Source organism: Malania oleifera, chromosome 5, assembly GCF_029873635.1.
Source record: "Malania oleifera isolate guangnan ecotype guangnan chromosome 5, ASM2987363v1, whole genome shotgun sequence".
Taxonomy (NCBI): domain Eukaryota; kingdom Viridiplantae; phylum Streptophyta; class Magnoliopsida; order Santalales; family Ximeniaceae; genus Malania; species Malania oleifera.
This window is the reverse complement of record NC_080421.1, coordinates 34348632-34369872: the sequence shown is the minus strand read 5'-3', so window position 1 is coordinate 34369872 and position 21241 is coordinate 34348632. Positions and strand designations below refer to the sequence as shown.

Sequence of the window (21241 nt, the reverse complement as noted above, 5' to 3'; positions counted from 1 at the left end):
TCCTCACTATAAAAAATGTACAAAAAAGAGAAAAGGTTCTAGTTAACAGATGTTTTTAATGCAAAGAGGGAAATCTGTCTGTTAACTCCACTATTTTTGGGCTAAGGGGCTTTGCAAAACAGGAATTTCTATTATAGGTCTTTCTTTCATGATGGCTGGTTCTGTCGCCCAAGAATTGTGGTCTTGGTCAGGAATCAATAAGAGAAGAAAAAAATTGCACAATTAAATCCCTATTTTTTGGATTATGTGGAGGGAGAAATAGAAGAGCTTTTGAGGGAAGGGAAACTCGTCTTTGTTCTACTCAAGGATAGATGGTTAAAAAAATTCATCATTTTGGTATAGTTGTAACTGTGAAATGGATGTATGTGCTATTTTAGATCTCGTTGATTTTTTGAAGTGTAAGTGATACAATTTGGGTTTTATGGTGCATTTTTTGAATGCGTCCACCATTTTTTTTTTAATTGAAAAAATAATATCTCCAAATTGACTTCTGAATGGATGATGTTGAACTGAGTAGCAGACAAGGAAAAAATAAGGGAAAAGGAAAGTAGAAGGAAAATTATAGGGAAGCAGAACTAAAAAAAAAAAATCAGTTTGAGTTTCAATTCTCAATCATTCAAGTTGTCTAAATATATGCATTCCGTCAAAATCTAAACAGGGAGACAAGTAAAGGGAAAAAAAAATCAATTCTCTAAAGAATTGAAGGTTGACACCAGCTGCATGTCCAAAAAAGGGTTGCAGCTTTTGGAGCACAACTGGAGCATATTTTTCTACATGCAATTTTTTTTTTGCTAATATATATATATATATATATATATATATATATATATTAATTCATTTTCTGTAAAGCAGATCTATTTGCGTGTTACATTGTAAATGTTCCTTGTTTGAAAGTTGTTGGCTGGTACCACTTTGATTTGACTTGTGTTACTGAGGTAGAAGTTAGAACCATTTACCAATCAAGAAGTAAAAGCAAAATAAACAGAAATAAAAGGGAAATAGAAGGAAATTAAAACGGGCATAGCAAAGAAAATGTACTCAAGTTTCAATCCTCAATCATGCAAGTTGTCTCAAAAGTATACAATGGAGTCTTAATATAGTCATTTCCCCCCAAAAATATAAAAAATAATCTAATAAAGCGAAGATAAAAATAAAATCCTTACAGAACTAAAATTACAAAATAAAATCCAAAATGTTAAATCCTAAACTACGCATCTGTGGTACTTGTCAAATTATCATGATCCCCATCATTTTTCCCTGGTTCAGAACGTGAGGAATGATTAATGTGTTGCTGCAAAATGTCAAGAGCAGGACAGAATAAAGCATCCTCATCAATCCACGCAGGAGTGGAAGCAGTGCAATACTTCCATTTTGCATGAAACTGTCGGCCATGTTAAGGTGCTACACTCTGATTCTCTGGTAGAATCTAAAAATGGTCTGAAAACTTCTTGACTAGTAGGAACTGGACGACCTCCATGCAAGGAAGGAAGCTTGAATGTCCCTTGGTAAGGGATTAAATCTGTAACATTGAAAGTTGGACTGAGACTTGTATCAGTTGGCACTTCAAATAAATAGGCATTAGGTCCTAGTCTTTGAAAGATATGAGAAGGGATAGAGGCTTGAGAGTCTCATTCCTTAAAGAAATTCTTGTGGTAGCACTCAGGATGAATATGTACGATCAAATAATTCCCCTCAAATTCTAAATAGCCACAGCAAGCACATTAGTAGAAGGTTAATTTTTTATGCTCAGTGAAATCTTTTTGTCTAATAGCAGGTCATGTATGTGCTTGGGGAAAGAACTGACTTGGGAAAATGGGCATCAGGTGCAAAGGGCGGTCAACAGGCTGAGTGGAGAAAAAACTAGTACAATCTTGGAAGGATCTTTCCAGTTGTTCAATTCTCTAAAACAATTGTAGGTAAAATCTTCTGTAATCAATATAATTTCCAAGTTACTCGACTAATCCCCAACTATGTGCCAAAGTAGGTAACATAAATTATGATTAATCACCTTAGTTTGCCCTTCAGTCCGGGGATGGAAAGTAGAAGAGAATTTCAAACAAGTTTTGAAAAGATTGCAAATGTACCTGGGAGAGTGGAAGTGGGCAAACAGTGGGTCAGAGGACCTCTGTAGACAGCAGTTTAGCAATTTAGTTATGTCAGGGGCAGCACTACCCTTGCTGTGTGAGAATTAGTGGGCCATTTTGTCGTATGTGTTAGTGACTGTGAATGTGGAATCATGCCCTCTAGCGATCCTAGGTAATCCATGAACAAGAGCATATCTTATGTGGTTGGCAGGTGTGACATTGTGGAACAACCCTTGTGCCATCTCTTGTTAGGGAGGTCAGTAGAATCTATCCTCCATGAAAATAATAGTCCTAGCTTAACCGAAGTGACTGGCAGGATCACCAGCATGGAACTTCTGTCTCTGTAAAAGGAGGGACTTTGTAGTATGGCATTATATTATTCAGCTCTTCTGAAGTTTGTTTGGAAAATGTCTCCAGTCAATTAAGTCCATCAATGATTTTAACTGTTGTTTTGTGCTTCATGATTGATGATGTCTGGCAAGGTCTTATATTTTGATTTAAGTAAAATTTTGATTTTAAAAAATGATGAAAAGTATTAACAAAACAACATTTTTTAAAAATGAAACTTTAGAAACATGTAGTAGAGGTAGTAATAAAAGAATTAGAACTAAAATATTGTAAACAAAACACACCAATGACGAATGTGTGGCTGTAAAACAATAACCCTGTTAAATGTCCTTGATTAATATCAAGATGGAAATTTCAACTTGAAGGGTTTTGAGTATCAAACTTCAATTTTAAGGAAATTTTGTTCCATACTCAAAATTTCAACAATTTTTTGTTAAAATTTTGATTTTTCAATAAATTCAAGATAGTTTGTGAAAAATTTGATGGTAATTTTGTATGATTATAACTAACCGCTGTTTTAATTTTGAGGATGATGGAATGAGGAAACTTGGGCGGAAATTTTGACAATTTTATGGAAATTTATGACCATGATCTTTGCCCCTTGTATGCAAAAAATAATTCATGCTAGTGTCCTGTCTTTGTAGATTTGTAGCCTCATTGACATTTTAATTCAGGCCTGCTTTTATTTTCTTTATTTCAAAGTCCATTTATGCTCATTATACCCCAATTGATATGTACTTGCTTCTGTGCAGTGCTATGATAAATATTTACAACACAGCCTACGGAAAGCTGCTAAATTGCGGGGGCACTCCTTCTGGGCCAGGGGACCGGATAATGCTGGTCAATATAATTCCCGACCACATGAAACTGGGTTCTTTTGCGAACGAGGAGATTATGACAGCTACTATGGGCGTTTTTTCCTCCATTGGTATGCCCAGTCATTAATTGACCATGCTGATAATGTTTTGTCTCTTGCAAAGCTTGCCCTTGAGGAAACGAAGATAGTTGTTAAGGTATGTTTGAGGTTTATCCCAAGTTGTCATTACCATTTTTAGTATATTAGGCTGTATCTGGTTGATTTGATGCCTGGCCATCACATATTTCTGCTGGCATTATCCATGTATTCTCTTTCATAGTCCACTCGAAAATGCCCTTCAAAATTTTAATGTCGTGCTTTGTTTTCTAGATAAACTAAGAAACCTTTTGAGGCTGCATCAGGTTTTGTTCTCTTTGACAGTTATTGAATCTTTTAGCAAATGGTCAATAGATTAGGTCTTGAGACTTGGCTTGCTGCCAACTAACACCATCAAGAGCTCTTTTATTTGATTCTCATTTTAAAATGAATTAGCCAGATTAGATTCTAGCCCTATGATCAAATTTAGGTTAAATTCTAAATTCTCATTGATCAAACATTCTAAGTTGGTGCATGCATCAGCCTCATTTGCAGTAAAAGTTCTTTGTTGCATTTAATATTTATGGATCATGTTCAACGATGGATGAACATATTTTTGAAGATGTTAAAGCGATGAATGAACCTATTTTTGAAGATGTTGAAGGGTTTTCTTATAGATATTTTGAATAGTTTTATAGACATGGTTGATAAAAGGAGAACATGGGGCATTTTTTCCCTTTGGTTTCCATGAGCAAGGGATAAAAATAGAAAGTTGATTTTGAGGGAAAATTAACCCCAGATTAACAGAATATAATCTGATTGATTCTATTACAGGAGTTATTTGAAAATAATAATGGATTCTAATCTGCAGATTCCTGCCATCTATTGGTGGTATAAAACTGCTAGCCATGCAGCAGAGCTCACAGCAGGATACTATAATCCCACAAATCAGGATGGATACTCACCTGTAATTGAGATTCTTAAGAAACACTCCGTGACAATAAAGTTTGTCTGCACAGGGTTGCATAGCTCTTGTCAGGAAAATGATGGAGCACTTGCTGATCCAGAAGGTTTGAGTTGGCAGGTGATGACAATTTTTCTTGTCCTTTGACACTCCCTATACTTCTGAAGCCCTGGGAGATGTCTTTCTTTATCTAGGGAGATTGTAGCTTTCAGTAACTGTTGAGCGAAGTCTTGCTCTTCTTTTCTCAGAAAGATTGAGAAGGAATGAATATGCTAAAAATTTCTTTAAAATGGATTCCTTGGTCATTTAAAATGTGGTCTTTTTCTCAACTTCTGTTTTCTGAGATTTGAATGTTTACTGAAGTTCCCTAGAGTTGCAGTGCTAATAAAGCACCCTGGTTCCAAGTTTTAGATATTTTAGGGAGATTTAGTTGACTTTGGCCCCATGTCAAGCTTAGATATTTGTTAAAAATTTCACTTTTGTTTTTTCAGGTTTTAAATTCAGTGTGGGACCGGGGACTGATTGCAGCCGGACAGAATGCTCTTCCATGCTATGATAGGGAAGGTTTTATGAGAATGGTTGAGATCGCAAAGCCGAGAAATGATCCAGATCGTCATCACTTTTCATTCTTTGTGTTTCAACAGCCATCTTTTGTTCAAAGAACAATCTGCTTCTCCGAATTGGATTATTTCATCAAATGCATGCATGGTAAGAATTCTTAAGCTCATGGTTATTCACTAGGGTAATTAATTTGGAACAGAGGTGGGAAGAAGAAGCAGACGGGAAGAAGCAGAGAAAGGTGAGGGTAACTTTAAGTGCTTCATGAAAAAAAAAAAACAGAACTGTTCTATTTTGCTTCCCATAGCATAAGTGCAAAAATCCATGGACAAAAGCTCCCATACCATACTGGGCATTTGGGGAGGGTGATTCCTCTGCACAACCGGGGTCTGGCTTAATTACATGGTTTTCCCCTAATATTTCTGAATTGCACTGTCCCTCCCATATCAATGCTATTGACAGAAAATGCAATGTCTATATACAACTTTAATGAGATGAAGTAGAACACCACCATTCTTTTAGTCTCTCTCATTCTCTCTCTCTCTCTCTCTCACACACACACACACACACTGAAATAAGTTATTTCTTCTTCCATGTTTCATGACTTTCTTTCTGTGCCAGCTATACAATGATTTCATCTTCTGATCACCAAGTCTCTAAAGCACCAACACTTCAGTCAAACACCAACATGGCCTTGACATGTTGGACATTTCTGGGCATGGCGGGTCACTAATATTTCTGCATGGGTATCAGACATGACAAAGCTGGAGTGTGAACCTCACATTTAGTGCAAAGAAAAAAAATTAAAAATTTTAGGGGCCATATAATATTATCAAATATTGAGAGATTATTATATTTACTATATTAAGCGAACTTATAACTTGCATCAATCACATTACTCTAAAAAAAAATCATGTAGCTGACCCCACTTAATGGGACTTAAGGCTTATTGTTGCTGTTGTAGTCAATGAAGAGTTTGAAAATCAGAAGGGACCATATCTATCATCGTAAGCAAATTCAGTGACGCTTGAATTTAAAGAACCATCTCTGGATTTAAAAAATGTGTTATTTACACAATCATATATTACAATATATGTGTGTTTTTTTTGTCACTATCTGTCCATGGAGTGTCATTTTTTGAATGTTTTAAGATTTAAGTGTCAACATGTCAGACACGTAGTGTGTCGGACACCTGTGTCTGTGTCTCCATGCTTCATAGCTGATGACCCTGACCACCAAGATAACATATGCCACACCCTCCATCATCCTCAAGTCACCCACAACTATGGACAGAATTTTGTGTCAATCTCCCATAAGCATAGACACAGAATTTTATTCTTTTTGTTTTTTTTGTTTTTTTTTTGTTTTTTTTAAATGTTGAGCGGGTTGTATGGTGGTGGTGGTTTGCTATAGTAGTCTATCGTAATTATACAAGATAATTCTAGTTTTAAAATTTTGTGGGCAAATTAATGTTAATTTAATTGTGTTGATTGATTTATAGGGAGGGAGAGGCAAAGTACCTTTGATTTCCTTTATGTTAGATGATTCTCAGTTTTGAATCATAAAATAATTTGTTGTGTACAACATTAATTTCAAAATATTGGGGGGCATTCTAAACAAATTTTTAAATTTCTACATACATCATTAATTTCAAAATATTGGTTGACGTTCTGAACAAATTTTTAAGTAATAAGAATAATCCTAATATACCACAAATGCAAATGTAGAGGTTTGGGTGCAGAGGAGTGGGGGCACGGGCAGTTTTGGTTCCACTATTGCTCAAATATCATGGCCACCATCTCAAGTTGCAACAATTCAAAACCAATGAGCTATCTTCTTCAACGCCATCTACAATACCACTGCAAATCATTGTTAACTCCCATGGCTACCTCTGCTATTAGTGTTACCCATGCCCCGTAATTATTGCTACTGCTTTGTTTGTTTTACTCCTAATCTCTCTCCACAACTGAGACTCTGTGAGAGACGTGTAATTATTGTTATAGTTGGTGATCTTTAGACAAGGGTGGAGACATCTATGTAATTTAGGAAAGGTCTGTGGAATGATGCCAAAGGACCAGGTGAGTGTACTTTATGAAAATATCTGCTTCAAACTTGAATTATGATTTTGCCTCCTTGAAAACACAGCCAAAAAATGATAAGACTAAATAAATGAATAAATAAATAAATAAAACAATGACCTGAAAGGTGTATTGTCATTGTTGGTGCTTGAAATCTCTTCAAAGTACATATTTTTATGTCCTCAGACAAAAACAGTAAGTAAAACGGCCAGTCCATTTTATGTACTGGATCATATTTTACGTGGTCAAATCATATCTTATGGTCAGAATATTAAATTCAAATTAATATGATCTCTAGATGTGATGTGATGTAGTTCTTTACACTGTCTTGCATTCAAATTATCTTCTTATCCTTTCTAATGCATGTAGGTACTGGTTTTTTCTGCAGGAGAAATCACCCTCAACTCACAACACTGATTTAGCGAGACGCATCCCTTTCTTGAAGGTTATAATAGAAGCCAAACCTACTGTAAGGCAGGCAAACAGTTTGCTTTAGAGAGGTGTAATGCAGCCTACAAGTTATGGGATGTGAAATCTGCATATTGTGTACTTCAGTGGTGGCTTAGTTCATTGAACTTCACATATATGCTCAATGATCTGTTAGTTATGTCTGTGTTATTAAATCTTTGATTATAAGGGCAAGGGTGAACCTAAGGAATTGGTATCAGTTCAATTGCAGTAATGCAGACCATGAGCATTCATGTTGTAATATTTTGACATGCAATCTGAGCGCAGAAGCAGAAGACAAGCTCATAGCAATGGTATTAGGCATCATCAACAACCGAGCATTTACTCAATAAACTATTTGGGTTGATGGGTGAGGGTGAAAGTAGAAACCAGGTTTGTAGGGATCAGAGGTATTTTAACTAATACAAAGGCTTAGTACCAACTATGGGGGATCTTCTATGGTGATTATCTCTCTTTTGTATTTAATATTAAATCAACTTAAGTTGCAGTACATTGCATCCATAGAGCTTTAATTATCTGCATAAAAATGTTATAAAATTTGTGACACTAAATTCGTATAATTTCAGATTCAAGTTCTGAATTCTCACTTTATGCTTAAGCCTTAAGATTAGGTGACGATAAAACTTTCAGAATGATGTATTGCCCTCTGCAATGGGCTACGGTGCTGTGCCCTTGGCTTCATCTCTTTTCATTAGAAATATGGATTACCAATTCCCAAGAGTGCATTTCAACCAGGAGATATGTGCTCATTGATGCATTTATTAGTTGAAAAGGAGGCTAGATCAAAGCTGGGCATTTGTAGGTGCATAAATTCGTGATAATTCTCAATTATGTTGGCCGACTAAGCCATAAAGAGCAAATAAAAGCAAACAGCAACAGGATATTAGCTCGACTTCTGGGTAAAGAAAAATGCAGAAAACTATTGGAGGCTAGAGAATGCTTATTTTGGAACTTCAAAATATTCAAAACATTACAAAAATTTTAGGAAACAAGCATTGGTTTTAAAATTTGCATTTGAATTTATATAAATTTAGATGAAAATATTTTTATATTGCATTATTCAAATTCACATAAAATTTAAATTCAAATCTTGAAATTCAAGTTCCAAACACAGAAAAAGGGTACCATAGAATGATTTCATGGGGTTTATTTTGAGTGAAACCTTTTAAGAAAATGGATTCATAAGGTGACACATTTTTCTTAACTAAAACTTATTTATAGAAAACCTGGTAACCACTGGATGATCTTTGGACACGATGGTTCATAAAATTCAGTGAGAGAAGCCAGAGAGTTTAATTTAGTTGAAGGGCGGATTTTTCCCTTTCTCAAGTTGCCAATAGCTGAAAATTTTCTTCAATACATGCAAAATACAATGGAGGCATTGTCCCAAAAATTCCAAAAAAAATTATTTGACAACTTTGATGCCGCGTCACATTTCATTCTTTGCTTCACCTAAAATATCACGGGTTCAGTTAAAAATCTGGATCTCTAGGCTGTTACTTCACTCAAGCATATGAACAATAGCCAGTTTTACTATCTCCAAGAGTCGCAATATTGGGGAAACTGACATTCACAAGGTCCTGTTTTAACCTGCAATCCATGAAAGAAATCAGCCTAGTTTCTGCATTTAAGAACTCCAAAATGTAAAAGCAAAGAAAACAAGTTGAATCCTCAACTATAATTTGAGTATTTTCTTAAATATTGAAACTGAGGTCGCTATTCCAAACTATTCCCTATGCAGCCAAATTGTTATTCCGTGTATGAATGAGAAAGGCCACCGACTAGGTATTTTTTCCTTCTTCCCCACATAATATGACAGAACCCCGTTTGAAACTTAGAAAAACATTACGGAAATGAGAGAAAAATACAAACCTACTTTTCCATGTTGGACTATCAAGGAAAAAATTAGAAAAAAGAAATAAAAAATATACCAAATGGACAATTTTAATTATATACAACATTAAGATTTAATTTTTTTTAATTTTTTAATCATATTAGAACAAATTTTCTTTTAATTATTTGATATGGAGAGAAAATATAATAAAAAATAAATTTCCTTCTTATTTTATTTTCCTTTCATTTTTCCAAACAAAATATTTGACCAAACGGATCCTAAATGACATTTAAAAGGAACAACATGTAATGGCATACAGCAAAGAAGGGGAAGGGGAAGGGGACGAGAAAGAGTCGGCAAATATTAAATTCAGTTCAATACTCTGGGCCTCTAAATAGGTACAAACTTTTCTAACCATGTAACTGATATTTGTTGTCTAACTCTTCCTGCCAAAAAAAACTCAATCCGTTGCAATGGGGAAAGGGCCAAGAATGCCATCGCTAGATCAAGGATCAACATGCTTCATAGGAAAAGCACCAACAATTTATTTCAACTTAGCCACAGGAAGATTGAGAAGGTATCAGCTTGAACTTTTTGTTGATGGGAAAAGAATATAAATACAACCAAGATCACCTAAACAAAATGTAACAAATCTTGAGAGGAAGAATGTCACATTACACTGCTTTCATGAGGGACTCAAATCTTGAAAGTGAGCAATGATCATTCATCTTTAAGTTGTACTGTTGAATCAAGTTCTCTTGTAGGTCTGAGGATGGGGCTCGGCCTAAGTTTAACTAGAAGCTTCATCAAACCCAGCTACCAGGATCAATACCAGGATCAATAACCGAAAAATAGTTGCTGCTTATGACAAATTTCCCAAGTCTGAAATCTTTGGTTTGTTCCCAATCCTGTCTGGTGTCAATTATGCGATGGTAACATATGCCAAAGCAATAAGCAAGCAGGACAATAACATTTTGTTTCAGTGTTAGCTTTAATTTCAGTGTAATCATCAGTTTGTTTTCAGCAAGGGCAATAACATAAGCAGGACACTTAGCGGCATGATGAACAAAGTCTTAACACTTCAAATAATGAACTCGTGTCTGGACATTAGAATCTGTTCTAGAAATGTACGGAACTTATGGATACTTTTACCCAACTGGTCAATTTTGCACATAGAAAGCCTCTCAAACTGATGACCTCTAGGAGGATGGTGCTGCATCTGTATGCCCTCTTCAACTTGAGTTGCATCCTGAACAGCATCTCCAACTGTAATGAGGTTGCATGCTGCAAGTTCAGAGGCAATTGTAAACCTTCAACCCTTGCCCATGTAAGACAATCATAACATGTGTGTTCCATTCCATATCAATTCCAGTGGCTAAGTAATAAAATCTGCTGGTACAATTGGAGACAGTCATTTGTCCTTTCTCACACTGAAGAGCTGGAAATGAACAAGTTGGTAATTAGGAAGTAAAAATTCCGAAATTGGTCCTACATAGCTTGATCATCTGCTGGTATATTCAGAGAGTCATGTGATTGTCTCACAGTAAACAGCTGGAGATGAACAAGTTTTTGGTAATTAGGAGGTACAGATTTCGAAATTGATCCTACGTAGCTCGATTCATCTCATCCCATGTTTGGATTTCTCCCACTGTTTGAGCTATTCAGTTAGTTCCCTTGAGTCTTAGATTCAACTAGATAAGTCTTTGGGTTTTATTCAGGTCACGCATTGAAAACAAATTTCCAAAGGTAAATCTAATTGCTAAACTCATTGAGAGGATCATCACCATGTAAATCAGGAACATCCAAACTCAATTCCCCAGTAGTCAAACCCGGTTGCCTCTAACTGCATAAAAATGAGAGCAGCATGAGTGATACAACTTTCTTGATTAAAACACAGTGGCAAAACATGAGCTTTGCTGGAATCTGAGAGGATAATTTTTGTAACCTTACTGATCTCGTCAATGGAATCTCCAATATGTTGCACCTTGTTAGATAACTTACGGAAGGCAATTTAGGCATTAGACTTGGTCACCTTTTTCTGAGGCTACCACTGAAGCTTCTTTTTTTTTTTTTTTTCTTTCCTTTGGTGGGTCGTTTTGGGCAGGCCGAAAAAAAGAGCGGGATATGGTTCGTCCTCGTCCTGTTGCAGTGATAGGAGAGGGTCATCAGTGACCTAGATTTGCCGAGATGATCTGAGCAAGTGGCAACTAGAAAGAACAGCGGCATAAAGGTTGTTGAGCAGTGAGAACAAGGAGCACAAACAAAGAGGTGCAGCTGGCTTCCTGATGCCATAGGTTGACAGTCAGAGGGTGGACTGGGGAGAGGAGGCATGGAATGTGGGGATGTTGCTACTGGACAATAGTTGTGGTACAACAGCGAGAACACAGAGTGCGACAAGGTGATAGGAACTGCAAATTTTGATGATGAATGGCGGCGAAATGAGGACGATGCTAAATTGCTAATGATGGTGGATCAAGAGGACAACTGCGACAACAATAGAGAGAGAAAACAGTGTGGTGACTCCTAGAAGATGAATGGGAATGATAATGCAATACCATGAATAGCCAAAGGACAAAAATAAAAGGGCAAATGGTGCTAGTATTTTCTTTTCACTTTTTTTTAACATTTATTGAAAACCTGTTGCTGCAACTTGCATGATGGGAACACAGTAGGATTAGTTGACAGTTGAAGAAGGTAATCCAAGGGAAGTACACCCAGGTTTGGGTCTGATGATAACTAATGGCATATGACCAAGAAAAAGAAGGAAAAGAGAAGAGACAAAGATGGCCTTGGGAGTGGGGGTTGGGGACTAAACAGGGTATACTAAACTAACTAAATTCAATAAATAAAATTATGACTACAATAATTTTTTTTTTTTTTAACAAAATACCCAACTTTATTTATAGCCCTCACTTATGGCGGACGAAAACCGTGGTTACAAATATGCCACAAGGGATTTACAAAAACCTAACAAAAAACCAGCTCAGGCACCAAAATCAAATCAAGCCTAACAAAACTTGAATCATTAACCAACTAAAACAACCAAAACAAGCCCAAAAGAATTCAAAACAAACAAAGAAAAAAAAAAAATTCTTGCAAACTGAAGACAAAAATCTGCAAAACAAAACCCGAGGAAAACAAAGGAGATCCAAGAGATGACAAATTAAAGACGAAGGCTTGGAATACTCATCTTATCCATACAAATTAGACCTCTCATTTTACTCAATATCTCATCACTTACAAAATATCTCCTCGTGTGGCCTCCCTCGCCTTGACAAGCCAAGAAATTCGCCACCTGATTACCTTCTTTAAATTTGTGCTTTATAGAGAACTGAAGTCCATTAGCTCCTCCTTTAACAATTCCCAAAAGTCCTATAAGTACCAGAAAGAGCAAATTCCAGAAGTGATCCAACCCACCACCAATTCCGAATCACTTTCAATACGAATATTATGATAACCCAACTCTTTACAGAGCCAAACACCACTAATAAGAACCTACAACTCCGATCCATTGTTAGTACCTCACTCAAATTTTTCAGAGAAAGCGGCCTTAATATTACCTAAAGAGTTGCGAATGATACCACCACCACCACAAGAACCCAAATTTCCTCTACAAGAGCCATCTATGTTTAGTTTTAACCAACCTACAAGAGGTTTTTCCCAAACTACTTTTCGAGGAGTTCTAACCTTCGGAGATATCGTTTTCACTTGGAACTCTTCCAATAAATTCTTATCGATAGTAGGCAGGGAACCCTTCACTCTTTTTGTAATTTTTCCGAGCCAAAACCTCACCAATAGCCAAACTGCATTCCTTGACTACTTATCTTCTATGCGGGCTTTACAACGTCTGAGCCATAAGCTCCAAGAAATTATAGTAGGTAACAAATCGATGATCGTACCTTTGAGGGTTGATTTTTAGCACATCTAAACCATCTACTTTCACCCTCCTCCAAGGTTCAACATCAAAATTTAGAATTCTCAAGACAGACACTGCTCTCTTCCAAACCATACTTGTGATGGATCCCATACTCAGAACATGATTGAGAGATTCCTCCTTTTTATCCACGCAGTAGTTGCAACAAGAGACCATATCAACTCCCAGCTTCCACACTCTCTCATCTACAGGAAGACATTGGAACATAGTTTTCCACATACACATGGAAACTTTCTTAGGTAAAAGATTACACCAGACCCACTCCATCCACTGGTACTGCTTCCCTTTAATTCTTATCACCTCCCAAGCCGAGGCAGTTGAAAATTTTCCATTAATGGAAGGCTTCCAAATAAACACATCAGACCCCAATTTGTGCTTTACAGATGACAGCAAAATCTCATCCTTTTGGGGACCCCTACCAAATCTTTCAGAATATCCATATCCCAATTCTCAGACTCCCAACAATCTTGAATCTTAAGCTCAGGATGCTGGACCATGTAAGAATGCTCCGCAAGGGGACCACAGCTCAATCACTAATCAAACCAAAAGGAAGCTTTTCCTTCTCTAACCTTCACATAAACATTCTCATAGACCTCTGGAAAAACCTTTAAGATTGTCTTCCAAAACCGAGAACCCGTAGGAGTATAATTGATTGAAGCCATGTGACCTGATTTAATGTATTTAGCCTTAAAGAATTGGGTCCAAAGGTTATCTACCGTCATCAGCCTCCAAGCAAACTTCATGTGAAAAGATCTTTGAATGTCATTAAGGTCCCTTACGCCAACACCCCCTTCATCTAGGGGTTTACAAACCTTTGACCAAGCACACCATTTCATTTTCGCCCTACCATTACTCTCCCCCCAGAGAAAAGAAGAGAGAATAGAGTTAATATTTCTGATCACCACCAAAGGAACTGAGAGAACTTCTAGCGTATGTTTTGCCATGCATGATAATACATGCCGAATAAGGATGAGACCCTGAGACAGCAACCTCATCTTCCAACTTGCCAGCTTATTTCAAATTTTTGAGACCAACGGATCAAACATTCTAGTAGTAAGGCAACCAGAAATCAAAGGAGCCCCAAGGTACATCGTTGGAAAATTTCCTTCCGCAAAACCCGTCAATCGTAGAAGCCCCTTTCTTCTAGAAATGTTGATCTTGTTGGACAAAAAGAGAGCTGATTTCTCCTTGTTGATTAATTAGCCAGACCAACTTTCAAACAAATCCAATGTTTTCAAAAGCATTTTCAAGGATCTCCTTTCTCCGTTAGCAAAAACAAGTAAGTCATCCATATATAATAAATGCGAGATTAAAGGAGCTCCTCTTGGAAGATAAAAATTTCCAATCCTGCCTTCCTCAAATATTTTTTTAATAATCTAGAAAGAATTTCTTCCATCAAAATAAATAAATATGGAGATAGAGGATCACCTTGCCGAAGGCCCTGTTGAGACTTGAAAAAACCCCTATACGTACCATTCATCATGATTGAAAACCAAGGGGTCTTAACACATTCTTCTATTAGGTTTACAAACATGACTAGAGAAACCATAACTCTCCAAGACCCAAATAAAAAATCTCCTATCAACCCGATCATAAGCCTTTGTCATATCCACTTTTAAAACACAATTTCCCCCTTTACTCTTTTTGTTGATTGAGTGAACTATTTCCTGGGACAAAGTAATATTTTCAAAAATACTTCTACCAGGGAGGAAAGCCCCTTGCTCCGGAGAGATAATTCTATTTAGGCTTACAAGGCTTAAAATCTTGTTTCGATGATAACAAATAAGATGAACTTAACATATTTGGTTAAGTGATGATATTTCAAGACTCAAGTATGTGAATACAAAGTCAAATGCTCATAAGGATCATTGAAAGCTTATACTTCAAAGAAAGATGATTAAATAAAGCTTAAAGAGTCAAGGCATGGATTTAAAAGATGTCCTAATAAAGCTTGAAGATTATGAGAGCATGGATGTTAAAGAAGACTTGAAGCATGGATGTTTAAGAAGACTTGCTAAAAGCTTAAAGTATTTCAAAGCTTGAAGACAATATAGAGCCAAAGAAAGACAAAGCAAGAGAGCTCAAAGAAAGACAAGCATGAGGACTTAAGTGTTTAGAATGTCAAAAGTCATAAGAAGTCTTTATGTAAGTACTTCTTGTTTAAATATCTCTTGAAATATTTTTGAAACTCTTCTAAGGTTAATTATGGACTTAAAAACCTTATTTCAAAGCCCCGGAAAAAGTTTTATAAGAAATAAAAACAAAAGAGCAAAAAGGATTTTTGAAACCTAAAATGAAAATTCTGAAGTTGGTTTGCCCACTCGACTGTGGTGTACCCTCAGAAGTCTGAAAATGTACCTCAGACGACTGAAGTTTTATTTTAGACGTCTGAAGAGTTTCTTCAGAAGACTAAAGGATTAGTTCAGTCAACTAAAGATTTATTTGTTGAAACACAGAATAGGCAGAACACCCTCAGAAGACTGAACCCTTAGTTCAGTCGTCTGAATTGAGATTACAGAAGACTGAACCTGAAGTTCAGTCATCTGACCCTGTGTCCAGACTATAATTTTCAGTACTTTAAGGAATATCAGAAGACTGAACCCGATAGTTCAGTCGTTTGAACGCTGTTAACGGTTAGAAATTTTAAATGTTTTAAATTTCAAATAAAGGTTTCTTGAGCCCCAAAATTAATGAAAACTTGGAAGACACTCCAAGTAAACTTGGGCAACACAAAATCACTTTTAGAAGCCTATAAATACATGGTTTTGCAAATCAAATTATAAACCAAGAACAAAAGAATTGAAAAATCTATTTGTAAGCTGAAAGCTATCTTGCTGCTCTCTCTTGCTCAAACCTTTGCTTAACTGAAGTGCTGAATTTTTGAAGTGCCGATCCATCTTACTTTTGAGTTATGAGTTGCTAATTCTCATCTAGAAGGAACTCGGTGATAAATTCTCTTGAACTTCATTGTTATTCATATTGATATTTAATTATTGAAGTATATAGTGATTGAATTTGTACTAATCTGCTCTTTGTGAGAGTGTCATTGTACGCAACTATTGTTTCTAGTTTCTTTGACAATTCTAAGTTGTTAGATCGTTGACCGAGCGTGAGGTATCACTTGGAGAGGCATTGCTCTAGCCAATTAAAGGAGTGACCGAGTGTGGGGTATCACTTGGAGAGGCGTTGCTCTAGCCTATTGAAGGAGTGACCGAGTGTGGGTTTCTGTAAAAGGTTTGTTCCGACCGGAAAGGAATAGTATAGTGGAATCCTTTGTTGGTATTGGCTAAAGGCGAGGACGTAGGATGGAGATCAGCCAAACCTTGTAAAACACGTGGTGTCACTCTCTTTCCTTACTCTCTTTAATTTCCTGCAAATATTAAACTACGTGGTTGTGTTTTAATTTCTGATCATAAACACTACGTGGATTGGATGTTAAATAAACTAAGGATTAATTTGATTTTGGGATTTGCAGAAACCGAAAGGAAGTACGTTAGTTGATCAATATAAATTGCAGAAACGGTAAGGGAGTACGTTGATTGATTCAACACCCAAGACTTATAAACTGGAAGTTTATTTAAAGTCCAAGTTCTTGGAAAGAGTGTTGTGTTTCACATTGAGAAATAAAATCCATCAATACAGGGCTTGAATCAATTATATACACAGGGCTACATACAAAAGCTGAGAATTGTCAAAAAGCTAAATATTATATTGAGTGGTTGATTACTTTAAAGTTGATTGATTGGTTGGATGTTTGTTTAAGTTTTGTTGTGTTGTGTTGTGTTGAAGAGTTGGATTGTGGATTGATTAAAAAACTAAGTTCTTTACTATGTGTTTGATAATTTAACAAGAGGTCAAAGAATTCATAAAAAGAATTAAAAGAAATTTTAATAATCCAATTCACCCCCCCCCCCCTCTTGGGACAACTCCTTAACTTTCACTCTCCAAGACCCAAATCAAAAATCTCCTATCAACCCAATCATAATCCTTTGCCATAACCACTTTTAAAACTAAATTTCCCCCTTTACTCTTTTTGTTGATTGAGTGAACCATTTACTGCGACAGAGTAATATTTTCAAAAATACTTCTACCAGAGAGGAAAGCCCCTTGCTCCAGAGAGATAATTCTATTCAAGCAACATGTCAATCGGCCTACAATAATTTTTGAAAAAAATTTGTATGCGACAGAACACAAGCTAATTGGTCCAAAGTTTTCAAAACTTCTTGGATCCTTCACCTTAGGGATAAGAACAAAATATGAAGACGTGAAGAATCTGGGTAGAGGCGCTCCACTGAAGAATTCCTTGGCAACTTCCAGCAAATCCTCTTTAACAAAATCCCAATAGGATTTGTAAAAACCAGATCCAAAACCATCTGGACCTGGACTGCTATCTTTTGGAATAGAATTTAGAGCTGTTTTCAACTCCATTTCCGAAGGATCTTTGACCAAATACTCATTTTCTTCATCCAATATCTCCTTTGAGATAAGATGGCTCAAATAAGGTAGAGCTCTAGCAGATTGTTCTGAGAGAAAATTTTGAAAATGCTTAACCACACCTTCACGAATCTCCTCGAGGGATGTCAGAACCGTACCATTCTCTAAGACCATAGAATTAATCATCAAAGAATTCCTATTTTGATTAATAACAACATGAAAAAACTTGGAATTTTGATCACCCTCCACCAACCATCGCTTCTTCGCAAGCTGAGCAACATAGGTTTCCTCTCTTTTTTTCCAATAATCTAGTTCACATTTTGAAACCAGGAAGTCTATCTCCACCTCCTGACCATAACCCCTTTGTAACCTCTAGATCTATCATTTGATTTTCTAAATCCTTGATATTAAAGTCCACCTGGCCAAAGACCTCTACATTCTACCTTTTAAAAGCAACTTTAGCCTTTTTGAGCTTTGCAACCAACTTACACATGCCCGAAACCTGAACTGGTTCCATCCAAATTTGACGAATAAAAGGGAAAAAATTTTCATGGGAACTCCACATATTTTGATACCTGAAAGGTGATGGCCCATATCTTGTGGAGTGATTTAAGAAGTGTATCAGCATAGGTTTGTGATCCGACGTCTTCCTCGCCAAGTATTCCAGCCTAGCAGTTTAAAAACGGTTAATGAACGGCACATTCACAAGAGCCCGATCAAGCTTCGCTCATCTCCTAGTCGGACCAACATGCCCATTAAACCAAGACATATGCCCACCATGAAATTTTAAATCAACAACACCACAATTGTTTAAACAATTATTAAACTCCTCCATAGTAGCCAAAGGTCTAGGCTGCCCCCCAATTTGTTCCCCGTCCTCCCGAATAATGTTAAAGTCCCCCACAATAAGCCAGGGATACAACCCTACTTGAAGAGCTTCTAAATCTTTCCAAAGACCCCTATGCTCATAAAAGGAGCATTTCGCATACAAAGTTGACAAGCACATTTGTCCCATTTAAGACCACCCATCCCGTGATCATTTGATTCGACATACTCACTATTTCAAAATCATCATGCTCATTCCACATTACCCATACTTTACCACCCATTGCTTCATTTGAACAATAGTTAGGAAAATCTAAAAATTGTGCGAAACGAAACATAGAGTCCTCCTGCATGAATGGTTTTGAAATTGCCAACACAGAAATCGAATATTTCCTAACCAAATTCCTCAAGCGTTTCTTTGACGCGCCTATACCTCGCATGCTCCACACCATCATTTTTGTCCTCATAAATTAAGTCTTACACGATGGGCAATGACCCGTTGGGACTACCTCGCTCTACCACTGGAAGCTTTTAACAAAGGAATTCTGGGTTGAAAAAAATTACCTTCCGAATCATAAACCTTGTCAGAAGCCAGACCATGTAGTTTACTCTCATTCTCATGAGCGAGCTGAAATTATTCTAGGTCCAACCCTGTATCCCTTACATCAGAAACTGGTTTAACAAACTCCCCTTCCTCTATCACCATATTCTTTTCAAGCATCTCTTCACCCTGCACTCTTCCACTCGATTGATGCGTAACACAATCTTCGTTTCCTCCCTCACTACCTTCATACACCACCAATGTGTTACACTCTCTTTGCCCTTTAAGCTTAGCTAACTCGCTCTTCTCAATTGCTTGAGAATTATTGCCAAGCCCACCCGCATGCAGACCCTCATCAATGAGGATTGGGTGAGGACTATCCTACTTAAAAACCTGTTTTCCTTTATCTGTGACTAACTTCACCTCCTTTTCAATCTCCTTATTACCAAACACCAAAATAGGATCCACCTCCACATTTTTACTCGTACCTTCATTTAACCTCTTGTCCTTTCTTCGCACCTCCTTCCAAGCTTTGACCTCCTCTTTCTTCCCTTCAATCATCATCTCACTCTTATTAACTAGTTTCTCTTTGATACGATCACCCAACCTACAAGCAACCTGTGTATGTCCCCGACGAAAACATTTTTTGCAATAAAAACCCCGCTTCTCATACTCCACTTCCTGCCAAACTTGATGTTTCTAACCTATCACCAATGGGAAGCCACTAATTGGCTCCTCCTACAAATCCACTTCCACACAAATTCTCGCCCCCATAGCGCGTGTTCTATATAGTGTGGCATTATCCGTTCCACGAAACTTTCCAAACCTTGTTGCCAAAATTTGAAGACAATCCAACCGGTACAAGAGCAAAGGAAAACCCGATAGGAAGATCCGTTGAGGAGCCATGGATGATTCTTTCTTTACATCAAAATCAACCATCCAGTTGAACAAACAAAATTGACAACCAGCCATAACCCGTCCCTCCCTCACCCATGCGTGTAAATAATCTTTCTCATTCACCAGGTGCAACAACACATGATATTCATCAATAAAGCTAATCATTGGCACCTCACTGAAACTTCACGTCTTAATAATCTGAAGTCACAACACATCTATTGACGGTCACTTCGATAAGAACTTAAGAACATGTGCAAACTTTAGATCCTCAGCTGCTTTGTCCATCTCAACATCCAAAAAAACGAAGCCTAATTTCCTGTTGATTATCTCAAGTTTCCTCAATGGTAACCAAATTTTGGATTGAGGAACAGGTCTTTGAAGTGCCTGCACAAAACTGCGTCTCTGACCAAAAGCATTGTTTTCCTTCTCAACCAACTTTCCATCCCGAACAAAGTCTAACCCATCAACTTAAGGTCCAAACTTGATAGTCCTCTCGATCCCGCCGGCGACAAGGGTCACTGGAGGGCCACCCATGAGGGGCAAAGATGAGAAACCAAGCGTGCACTATAAAAATGTGATAAAACAAAACCGGGTTTGTAGTTTGGAACGAAAATCTATTTGTGGTTTAGAACAATTTTTTTTCTTTTTGTTTGGTTGGAAAATGTTTTGAGCTTGAAAACACTCTTGAGTAAAAATGTGAGATGAAGAAGAAAAAGACGGGGAAGAAACAGTACCTTTGCTCGTGGAAATGTGCCATCACTTACCAGAGAAACGCCTTTGCTTACCGGTACCTTCAACAAGGCAACGTCTGGCAACGATGCTACAAGTTGTATGGTACACCTACGCTTACCAGAAACCTTCAGCAAGGCGACATCCGGCAACGGAGGCTACGAGCATGCCAGCAGTTCAAGGACACGCGAGTGAGAGCAAGGGCTCCCAGCTACTGCCGAACTTTAGGATTTCCACAGCAACAAAACCTTGCTAGCATCTCCCTTGGTCTCCTGGTGCTTTGCTCGTTGGGCAGGGAGTTGTAGGAAACCAAATATTGGCACTCTGTTAGATTCGCCTTCGCTTCTGGTCAGATCTCCATAGATCGACTTTTAGAGGATGAAGCCTCAAGCCTTCAAACGAGGCGACGTCTGGAGATGGAGTGTGCTAACAGGTTGAAGGTCAAGGACGAGAGCACAAGTTAGGGCTCGTTGAAACTCTCACACACTACTTTACTCTTTTAGGCACTCACAGGAATTCTCGTCTGTTGACACTGACTCTTTGAGCCTTCCACGAGGTGACGTCCGGCGACAGAGCGTGCTGGTGGGATGAAGGTCAAGGACGCGAGCGAAAGCTAGGGCTTAAAACTACATCTTCGGCTATCTACTCGATTGAG

General features: G+C 37.4%; 2 protein-coding genes across 5 annotated transcripts in view; one reads left to right on the top strand and one right to left on the bottom strand.

The window, feature by feature from the left end:
* The window catches only part of LOC131155049 (beta-amylase 8), a 38717-nt gene extending 30765 nt beyond the window's left edge, over window positions 1-7952 (top strand). The window contains exons 7-10 of the mRNA XM_058107958.1: window positions 3185-3445; window positions 4196-4408; window positions 4780-4996; window positions 7313-7952. Coding sequence (XP_057963941.1) covers window positions 3185-3445; window positions 4196-4408; window positions 4780-4996; window positions 7313-7341 — 720 coding nt within the window. The 3' untranslated portion in view covers window positions 7342-7952. The remainder of the gene's footprint in view (window positions 1-3184; window positions 3446-4195; window positions 4409-4779; window positions 4997-7312) is intronic.
* A 736-nt stretch (window positions 7953-8688) lies between these two features.
* LOC131155048 (alkylated DNA repair protein ALKBH8 homolog) overlaps window positions 8689-21241 on the bottom strand; it is a 41430-nt gene continuing 28877 nt past the window's right edge. For 3 of the 4 annotated variants that reach the window (XM_058107953.1, XM_058107955.1, XM_058107957.1), the window contains one exon: window positions 8689-8982. In XM_058107953.1, the coding sequence (XP_057963936.1) occupies window positions 8926-8982 (57 nt within the window). In that variant the 3' untranslated portion in view covers window positions 8689-8925. Of the gene's footprint in view, window positions 8983-9752; window positions 10511-21241 lie in introns of those variants that run through there. The other variant, XM_058107949.1, reaches the window with a different exon arrangement.